This window comes from Clarias gariepinus, chromosome 5 (assembly GCF_024256425.1).
Source record: "Clarias gariepinus isolate MV-2021 ecotype Netherlands chromosome 5, CGAR_prim_01v2, whole genome shotgun sequence".
In the NCBI taxonomy this organism is placed as follows: Eukaryota; Metazoa; Chordata; class Actinopteri; order Siluriformes; family Clariidae; genus Clarias; species Clarias gariepinus.
Genome location: NC_071104.1, coordinates 27,309,639 through 27,320,331, shown reverse-complemented (window position 1 = coordinate 27,320,331; position 10,693 = coordinate 27,309,639). Strand labels below are relative to the sequence as shown.

Genomic DNA, 10,693 nt, shown 5'->3' with positions numbered 1-10,693 from the left:
ACATATGAATATTATTTCAGGACACAACTATACAATAATATTTATTCTATATATTAAAATAAACACTCACACACAGACTTATGTACAAATTCCAAAATAATTAAGATCAGAATCAATTAATTCTCCCCACAGGGTTGCAGTGGATCTTTCTGGTGTGTATATTTATATTTAAATTAATACACAGTAATGACAAATCCAAAGAAAAAAGGATCTTCGTATGATCTAAAACATACAACATAATTCTGTCCGTATACATTTGGGAGGTCTGCCAGCAAAGTTGCCATTTTGTTTAACACAGATGTGAATGTCAAATAATTAAACCTGCAATAATAGTTAAAACATGGCATGGTCATGTTTTAATCTTCAACCCAAATGTATTCAGTCTCTCATTCTCTATACTGCATATCTTGTACAGGGTCTGGAACCTATCCCGGAGGACTCAGGGAATGAGGCGGGTACACTCGGGAGGGGAGCCAGTGCATTGCAGAGCGCAAAAGCACATACAGACACTCACTGATAAAGGGAATTTGGAAATGTCAGTTATCCTACTCTGCATGTCTTTGTACCTGAAGAAAACACATCAATCATGGGGAGAACATGCAAACTTCATGTACAAGAACACAAGGTGGGAATGGAACATTAACCCTGGAGGTGCGAGCCACAATGCTAACTATTACAACACTGTCCTGCTGAAATTGTATAGCAAAGACAACCGAACAGGGGACAGTATTTACAATATACTGCCAACATGTTATACAGTCCAGTACTCGTGATGGTAAAACATTGTCTCACATTTCTTTTCAAGGTCTCTGGCTAGTTCTTTAGAGCTATTTTGTCTCTCTGGCTGTCTTACAGTATGAGTGTGTCTCTCTGGTTGAGTGCTCAGAGTTACTGTGTCTCTCTGATCAAATATTCAGTTAGAGTATCTCTCTGGTGAAAAGTTTAGGTTTAGTGTGTCTCTCTGGCTGTGTGTTTCCTTCTGAGTCAGTTTTCAAAGTGTGTCTGACTGAATGTTCAGGGTTTTGTATCTTTCTAGCTGGAGGTTCAGAGTGTGCAAGTTTTTCCGCTTAAATATTCAGATTTAGTGTGTCTCTCTGGCTGAATATTTAGGCTAGGTTTGTCTCTCTGGCTGTGTTTCTTTCTGAATGATTTCTTAGGTTAGTGATTAGGTTAGTGTGTCTCTTGCTGAAATTTAGGAGTGTGTGTCTCTTTGGGTCTGTGATTAGAGTTAGTGTGTCTGAATTTTCAGAGATGTTTGGAGTTACAGTTTCTCTCTGGCAGTGCATTTCTCTCTGACTCAATGTTGAAAGTTAGTGTCTCACTGGCTGAATGTTCAGAGTGTGTGTTTCTCTGGCTGAATATTCAGAGTTAGTGGGTTTCTCTGGCTTAGTGTTCAGGGTTAGCATGTCTCTCTGGCTGTGTTTCTTACTGAATGATTGTTTAGTTAAGTGATTATGTTGTTGATGCGTGTCCCATGCTGAATTTACAGAGTGGGTGTCTCTTTGGTTGTGCGATTAGAGCTACAGTAGTGTGCCTGTCTTCCTGCATATCCAGAGATGTGTAGATTTGTGCATTTCTCTCTGATTCTGAAAGTTTGTGTCTCTCTGGCTGAATGTTTAGTGTGTGTGTTTCTCTGGCTGAATATTCATGAATAGTGTGACTCTCTGGCTGTGTGATTAGAGTTTGTCTGTGTGTCTGGGAGAATATTCCGTGTTAGTGAGTGTCCCCCTGGCTGTGGGATCAGAGTTAGTGCATCTCTCTGGCAGAGTATTCAGAGATGTTCAGAGTTAGTGTGTATCTCTGGCTGAGTATTCAAAGATTTTCAGTATGGGCGTGTGTCTGTGTGTGTGTTTGGATGAATACTCACTGTTAGTGTGTCTCTAGCTGTGTCTTTAGAGCTAACATGTCTCTCTAGCTGAGTGTTCATAGCTGGACCTGATCCACCGCTCAAAGCCACCCACCGTATAGAGCCTCGGATGCGGGGCTTCTTCTGCATGTTGCTATCATCTCTCAAATCACTTTGGTCCCCATTAGCTTTGTTGTATAGCAGTCATTCGGAACTGTGCTGTGTTTTATTTCAAACAGCAAGTACAGAGCTGTCTCTGGTGTTAAAAATGATCTCGTAGCATGTATACAGCAAAGCCCCTCTGTTGAATTAACTGGTTTGGTGTTCATTTGGTTCACTTCAGTAAACAGTGTGGGTGTTCTTGTTCAGGACTAGTGATTTTGCAGTGTGACAACATAGACGGTGAGTGTGTGCATCTGTGTTTACACAGTCCGCATAAACAGACCTCAGCTTGATATGGTTCAGGATAAAAAAAAAAGGTTTATTTAGGTGCATTAGTTTAATCTCAGAAGGAGTCAGTTTTTAGTAGACTGAATGACAGTGACAGGTGATTATTATTGATTTAAAAATGTATACCCTGGAGGAAATCTGTTCCAAACCTGTACACCATTTGATGTGCATTCTTACATTGTGAAAGCAAACTTAAAGATCATGATGCTTAGATAAATGGTGTGTTGCTGGGCTGTGCCCTACAGGTGCGCTTATATATATATATGTGTGTGTGTGTGTGTGTGAGAGAGAGAAACAGAGGGGAGATAGTGGGGAGAGTGGAGCAGAGATCCAGCTGAGCACATTACGCATCTGATTCTCCACGCACTACCGCCGGATCGCAGGAGAACACAGGAGGAGAGGCTGCTGTTGCTGCACATGATTTATTTGCTGCTACTTGTGGACTGAGTGGATTAGTGATTTTTTTCGGCTGGCTGAAAGTCCGGCTCAGACTGCGTCTTTCGGATCGAGCTTTGAACGCAAACATGAACCAAACAGCCACCGTTTCCCAAGTGAAGTGTCAATCATCCAAAACCATAAAGGTAAGACTTTGGTGTTGTCTTTCTCTTTCTGCACGGCTGATTGCTCAGCCGTGGCTGCGGTGGTGATCCGGTGATGAAGTTTGGCGACTCACCGCTCCAAAGTTGGCAGTTGATAATGATGAGGAGGATGCTGAGAGTGATGATGAATAGTTTTGCGCAGAGGATCTCCACCACCGCGCCTTTTGCCTGATCCACACCGCTGAATATCGCAGCCGTTATTCTGTCCCTTAATTCTAGTCAAGGAAAGCTGAGCACTTTCCATTAAACCGGATTTACACCAGGTTCCGGGCGTTTTATTTTAAAAATAAATAAATAAATAAATAAAATGCATGGTTATATTGGCATGCGTGTGTGTTGCTTTATTAAATAACCACGCTACAAGGAGCTGTATTAAAAGTGAATGCTTGGGCAAAGTGGAGCAATGTTTAGGAAGCGTATTTGGAGCTGTTGGAATTCAATGCACGTCGAATGCAGCATCGAGGAGAGCGCGAGCGCGTATCACTCCCTTTGCAATGCGTAGACATAGCGCGCGCGTGTGTGTGTGCGCGCGTGTGTGTTGGGCGCGCTATTTCATATCTAAAGGATTAGTGAGGTGCATTAACACTGCGGAGAGCCTCTGCTGATAACTTTGCACAACCAGCCCTCATTTCAACAGCTGACAATGAACTATCAGTCTTTCAGCATCCACGCGGTATATTGCAATCCCCCCCCCCTCTTTTTTAAATACATATGTACAGTAACTAGTGGATTATGTAAAAAAAAAATTAAAAAAAATGGCAGTGTAGACAGAGGTGGTGGTGTTCCACTTGCTGCTGGGGTTTTAATCTGACAATGAGAGATGAGAGAGCGTTATGAGCTCTGTACTGCATGTCAGTCAATACTCGGTGACTCTAAATTTTCATTGCAGTCTGACATTAATTTGTGTTGAAATGCACAACCATGGCAAGCATGAGCAAGGCAGGTCCATCTGCATGGGATGTTGAACGGTGAAGGTTTACTTTAACTCATGTCAAGAGGCTGTGTTGATTTGAAGTGTGTGCAATTGAACGAAATTACTGTATTACTATTAAATGACTGTATTACTATTGGACCTAGTGGGTTGTTATCGTGGATATTCATCCTCTCCTTCATCCTCTCTGTGCTCATTAACCATATGACTAAACCCGAGATCTAGAGATGTTCGACGGATGAGCCGATGTTCAATCCGCCCGCTGTTCAGAGAGCTGAGTGCCTTCTTCAACTGATGAGCATGTCTCCTGATTGCAGCAGGCACACAGCATGGTCAGCTTTATTAGACCTGTTAGGTCTTGTGCCTGCTGATCTGAGCATGCCTGTTGGGTGAATGCAAAGGTCAGCTGTGACAGGAGGTCAATCAATGAAGAGTTCAGTCCAATTACAGTGAGCAAAGGATTTATCATCAGCCGGCGACTAAGCATCCTGTCTTATTCACACACACACACACACACACACACACACACACACACACACAAACACACAAATCCTGGCAAACTATATTAATATGTTCTGTAATCTCAAAACAGAAATCAGGATACGTAGGATTCACACCCACTGGTTATGGAAGCATTCACAAACACACTAATTGGCACAAATCAAGTGCAAGATCCTATGTGAATACTGAAATTATGGTAGGGCAAAGAAAGAATATCAAATAAAGAAGTGAACTGCATTTTAGGATTGTGATCTGGTGCTACTTTTAAACAGACAATTATAAATGAATGAATGATTTTTTTATGGTTCCAAAAATATTTTGCTCATTCGTTTATTTAAACCTTTAGTAATAATGTAGAAGGTGGTTCCAGGTCCATGAGCAACATGACATAAAATTCTGTTGCCGTTGCCTAAGAACTGAGAACTGTGAGAAAGTGTGAGAAAAGCCTTGAGCTGCAGAGAAGATTGCAGTATTACATTACGCCCATTGATCTGGGCTACGCTGCCATTGTTTACACATTTATGAATCTACCAAGGGCTCATCCGTAAGTGGAATAATACCAAAAAGTAGGCTACTTACACACAAAAGATGTGGGAGATCATTTTTGAAGCAGCAAATAAGTTTCCATCAATGCTGTTACACCATTAGTGTGTGATTCTCATTGAGGCCTTTTATGCTCAATAACACATTTTTTTGTCTACATGCACACACACACACACAGACACACACAAAATACACTCGCCAACTTTATAAAGCATCAAAGCATAACAAGTTCTTTATCACGTATTTTCACATATTTTCCCCAGAAGAGTACATGGCTATTAGTATTTGTGGTTTTTGGCTTCTACCCGACTTTCTCTTCACACCATTCCACAATTTGCCACAGCCTTCTGCTAATAATGTTTAGACTTGGCTGACTTAAAGTTACAGTCTGTGATTTTAGAACAAGCAAATGATCCTGCCATTCTGCTTTGCTTGTAGTTATTTTACTCACTTTATGCTCATTATAGATCAGTACAGATTAAAACCAGTAGTCAGTAATCTAATGAAAATAGGTAATTCTTTAGTATCATCCAGTTCGGTTCAAAGAGAAGGTGATGAATTATTTGATATTTTAGCTAGATCCGTTGCTCTATGTTGCTATTTAGTTTTGGTGTATCTTAAAGACAAAATGTCAAGAATAAGTACATATAATGTACTGTAGTTTCATTTATGTTTTGGATTTTTTTTTTTAAATAGACACTCATACAGTAGTTTTATGATACCATTTAATGTATGAACAAAATTGGTTGCCATTATTATGACTATTTGTTTCCTATTTGTATATATACAGTATAAGGTGTAATAAGCACTAAACATCGAGTAATCAAATGGTGTAGAGAACTATAGACTATAGAGACATCTGTTTTCTGTCTTGATCAAGTACAGTACAGTGGATATTTTCTTTCTGGACATTGCCACCAGGCTCATTTTTAAACAGTGAAATGTTCACACCATAGCCCTGACATAAAGCCCAAAGTCCCAATCTAATAACCCAGAAGCAACCACACAGTAGGCATTTTACTTATTAGAGCCATTTAAAAGAATACGACCTGGTTCTCCAGAAATTATTAAAACAAACTTTGGACTAAAACACACTTTTCATGGCAGTCCTTTAACAAAACCTTTTTTTTTTTTGCCAGCACAAGGTTTATTGCATGACTGGGAAACATGTACAGTATATGGTGTGGCAGGCAGTATATTAGAGACATGCAGCATCTTTGAGTGGTCCACAAATCAGAGATTAGTTTCAGTTGTGGTGAACTAAGCATGCTACTTAGAACTGTCTATCAGTTTGAGGAATCTGTTATAAGAAAAAAGCATTTGCTGAGCACTTAGAGAAAAATAAAGCAAAAAGAAGCAAGGAAAGAAAGATGGTTTTCCATCTCCATGCTGTTGTATATTTTCTGAAACGGAATGCAAAGTTCAGATCTTTTTTCTCTATGAATGGTGCATTTGGTTCTCTCCTTTGACGTCAAATACAGACTTTTATGTTTCTATTTGTTTGTTGATGTGCATGCTGCGAATTTTGTGCTTCTTTCAAAGTTTTGTTGTATTATCCGAAAAGGCCAGAAAAACAGGCAAGACAATAGTAGTCTCACAGTGAATGTAAAAAAAGTGTTTTGGGGCATATATGTTTCAACACCATCAGATAAAAGGTTAGTATGGGCAGCAAAGTGACAAATCTGTACTCCAAACTGTCATCATAACTCATGCTACACACCACTGGGGTGTCTTCAACTCTACAATTTCCCTATGTTTATAGGACACATGCAGTAATTTCCTGTGGGGATAAGGATGCTATGATATGGACGGATTAAAATCAGTTGGAGCACTGGAGCAAGTATTTTGGTTGCTTTGGGGAGCATCTCTGAACATCCCCTTTGCCAGAGGAAAGATAAAAATCAGAGTTAGTAAGTGAGTGCAGGAGGATTTAATGATAAGAGGGCTAATAAAAAAATAAATAAAATAGACTGGAACTTGATTAAAGATCGTTTGCTACAAGATTACAAGCAGCAAAAAGAGGATGTCACACAGAGTTTAGAGATATACATCCAGCTTTTTGAAGCCCAAGTGAAACTGGTTCATAATTACTAAAAAGTTTTAGTTTTTCTTATTTCGGGTTTTTTTTTTTTTTTTTTTTGGGGGGGGGGGGGGGTATTGGGGGTTATATGTGTTACTGGATTCAGTTAAATAAAGGATAATCACCACATAGAAAATACTAAAATACTATACAGGATGCTTGCATATTTCTGTTTTCACCCTGCTTAATTCTGGGGTTTGGGCGTGTGTACTGTCTACATTGTAGTTGAACACTTATTTTCAGAGACTCATATTTGGTTAATGCAGTATGAACTTGTTTTTGATGCAGCAATCACATTACTGCATTTAATGCTTTTGTTGCTGCTTGTTAAGTAATTATAGAAGATAATTATAGAGCTTTAAAATAGCCCAAAGATGCTTTAGAACAATTATAAAATCACTAAGACATACTAGTGAGAAGATCCAGATTAACAAACATGGATAAGTCTGGTTTGTTGATTGAGGGTTGGGGAACTGCTCAAGTGAAGTCAAGGGTAAATATTTGTTTTAGATGCAAGAATAGTGAGCAAGGTGGATTTAAATGCGGAGATTGGAAAGGCCAGGTACATAAAAAAGGAAGCAGCATTTGTGTTGTGAGTAAGGAAAATATTCAATAAGTTACAGTATTTTGCTTTATGGGAAGCCAGGTTCTTAAATATTGATGAAAAATTGGACAGAGATCAAGTATTTGTGAGGAGCTGGGCAGCTAAATCTTTGTGAATTTGGAGCCTTAGGAGAGATACAGAACAGATAGTGGTTTGATAGTTTTTGTTTTCAAAACACTTTTTTTTTACATTCACTGGGAGACTACTATTGTCTTGCCTGTTTTTTTTTGTTTGTCGATGTGCATGCTGCACAAAATTGTGCTGCACATTTGTCTCTATCCACTTGGATTGTTGCAGTTTTGTCTACAGACTTTTATATTTCTATTTGTTTGTCGATGTGCATGCTGCAAATTTTGTGCAGCATGCACATCGACAAACAAATAGAAATATAAAAGTCTGTAGACAAAACTGCAATGATCCAAGTGGACAGAGACAAATGCATGAGTGAAGGGTACATCAAAGTGCGAAAGACAAGGACTTAGTTTCTCAATGTTCTAAAAATGAAAAAAGAGCTTTTTCACTACAGAGCTGATATGGTAGTCAAAGGAGAGAGTATGCTCTAGAATGACTCAGAGGTTGTGACCAGAAAATGCTTGAAAATACAGTAGGCCTGTTATCAATGTAAAGGATTATATATTTATTTTTCCAAGAATTGCTTTTGAGCTACAGTGTTAAGATCTGGTCTTATCACTCAAGTTTGTGAGTTTTTGTTGTCCAAATCATATATTCCGTAGACAGGCAACAGTATAGGCCAGTTGCAGGTATTAACTAATATTTAATTTAAGTCTGATTGTCAACAAAAGTTCAGGGAAAGTTAAGATTAACGCCTTGTGTAAAGTGGCTAAAAAAAGGCAAAATCTAAATTATAAAAGGCAATGGACTGTGAACAGAGACTTGAGGACCCCCTTGTGCAATAGTTGAGTAATGGTTGTGGTGTTGTCCCCTAGGATGGTATGGAAATGTTTTTTGGCCTGCAGATAAAGAACATAACTAGTTCACTATGCTGTGCTCAGCTCACAGAGAGAGAGTGGTACATTATGTCAATGACTATGTTCACATCTCATTAAAAGATTAATAGAAATTCCTAAGTAAGCAGAAGTAGTTGTAGTTACACTCCCATCATCTGTCTTACCTCATGGATGTATGCTTTTGTTCCATTCTGAGGTCTGCATATTTTTGAATCATTGATTTTTTTTAATTGCCTGATGCTAACAATCCATAGACATCACCAACATGGATAGCTGTTAAATCCCAGAATGCCATGTTTCAGCTCGAGTATTTGGTTTGACTACTAAAAAATGTTTGTTTTTTACCCATTTTACCTTAAAATGCTTTATAAAGTTACTTTACTAGTATATTTCAGTAATGTTTTTTTAAGCAAAACCCATCAACTGATTTTTTTTTTTTTACTTTATCTTGCTTCCATCAGCAACCACAATATCAATAATGACGAGTCTTGCCAGCACCACATTTAGCTATGTACGCATTATCCTGACTTCTAATCAGAGGACTTAACATCTTGATTCCAGAAAAAAAACCTCATCTAATTTCCAATGCAACACACTCATCTGATTTCTAATCGTTTTAGTCATCCACACCCTTATTGTTTTTCTGTTTATTCCCAAGGTGGGTTTTTTTTTTAGCCTTTTTAAATTTTTTAAACTACAAGTAAACAAGTGTTTTAGCTTTTTTTTGTTGATCTATTAACTATTTTCCATCTTTAATGAAAGAATTACCTGCAACTTCAACCATCTCTGACACCTGACATTGACTAAATGTCTTCTGTTATAGTGAAATCTAATTCTGAGTTTGGTTTTGCAAATTTCTCCATGCATACATTGCAATTTTCTTGGACGATAACAAGTTCCTTATTAAAAAGTCTGACCTGCAGATTCAGGTTTTTTATTTTATTTTTTTAATAAAAACTGTAACTGATAAATTCAATGTTTTGTTTATAAAAAAACATGGATTATTAAATATATTTTACATTTTCTCCAAAACTGAATAAAGTTACAGGACTTTAACTCAAACTAATTTCAAAATAAAGGGAGCACTTTTTTTATTACTGGTCATGCTAAAACCCTGTGGATTACAGTCATTCATTGCATAATCAGTGTGTCTGACTTTAAAATTGAAGTCTTTTAGATTTAGCATCTACAGTATATGCCTGTATAAGTTAATAAACATTTTTTGTAAATATTTATAGGACTGGGTGATACAACGATAGCGATATATACTATGATAAACACTTCCTCAATGATGATAACAAAAATGCTTGATCACATTTGAATCCTTATTATTTTATAGCTTTGTGAGTAAGGCTTTCACATTTTGAATGCTTCTTCAAATGTGGCCTTTCCCCTAAATATGAATGGTGTAGTTGTGTATTCTTCATGGCCCAACCAGAACCAAGGATATTAAAGATAAATATATATTTAAAAAATTATAAATATAATATAATAATAATAATAAAAACTTTCGAAAAATAATGATAAATAAAGATATTTATGTGAAATGGACTCCATGACAGACAGGTTTTCATAAAACCAGGTTAAGTGTTACACAGCATTAACCAATAGCAGTTCTGTGGACCAGAGCGTCAGTTCAGCCTCTATGATCACGCATTCAGCAGAAACTGCATAATCTTCGGCCCCTGAAATGGGACACACCTAACAACAGAAGCAATGTGGAACACAAGGGAGAAGATGAATGCATGGCTAAACCTTTTGTTTAACTTGTGGTCTAGTAAACTGTTATCAGTAAGACTTTTTTCTATTAAAGTATTAGAAGAATAACAATGTCCATAAGTACATGGAGTACAAGTGAGTGCATGAGTACATGGTTCACTATCAATTAATTATTATTTTTTTGAGTATACTATGATTAAAGTAAATTATAGAATATAATAATAAGTATATTTACTTATATTATATATTTTTTTGAGTATGTTTGATCACCATTTTTGGGTCCAGATTGACCATATTTCAAAGTGATGGGCTTGTCAGGGTAAGAAAGGAAGTGCATGAAGTAATGCACCTATCTGTACAAACCTCTGGAAACAGTGTTGTGCTCTGGGGTTGCTTCAGTTGCTCAGGTCTAGACTTAAAAGTATTATGTGGCAATACAATAAAGTCTGCTG

At 37.6% G+C, this 10,693-nt stretch overlaps 1 protein-coding gene across 1 annotated transcript in view; it reads left to right on the top strand.

The window, feature by feature from the left end:
* Positions 1 to 2,651: 2,651 nt before the first annotated feature.
* LOC128523953 (inactive dipeptidyl peptidase 10-like) overlaps positions 2,652 to 10,693 on the top strand; it is a 117,016-nt gene continuing 108,974 nt past the window's right edge. The window contains exon 1 of the mRNA XM_053496192.1: positions 2,652 to 2,877. Within this exon, the coding sequence (XP_053352167.1) occupies positions 2,821 to 2,877 (57 nt within the window). The 5' untranslated portion in view covers positions 2,652 to 2,820. The remainder of the gene's footprint in view (positions 2,878 to 10,693) is intronic.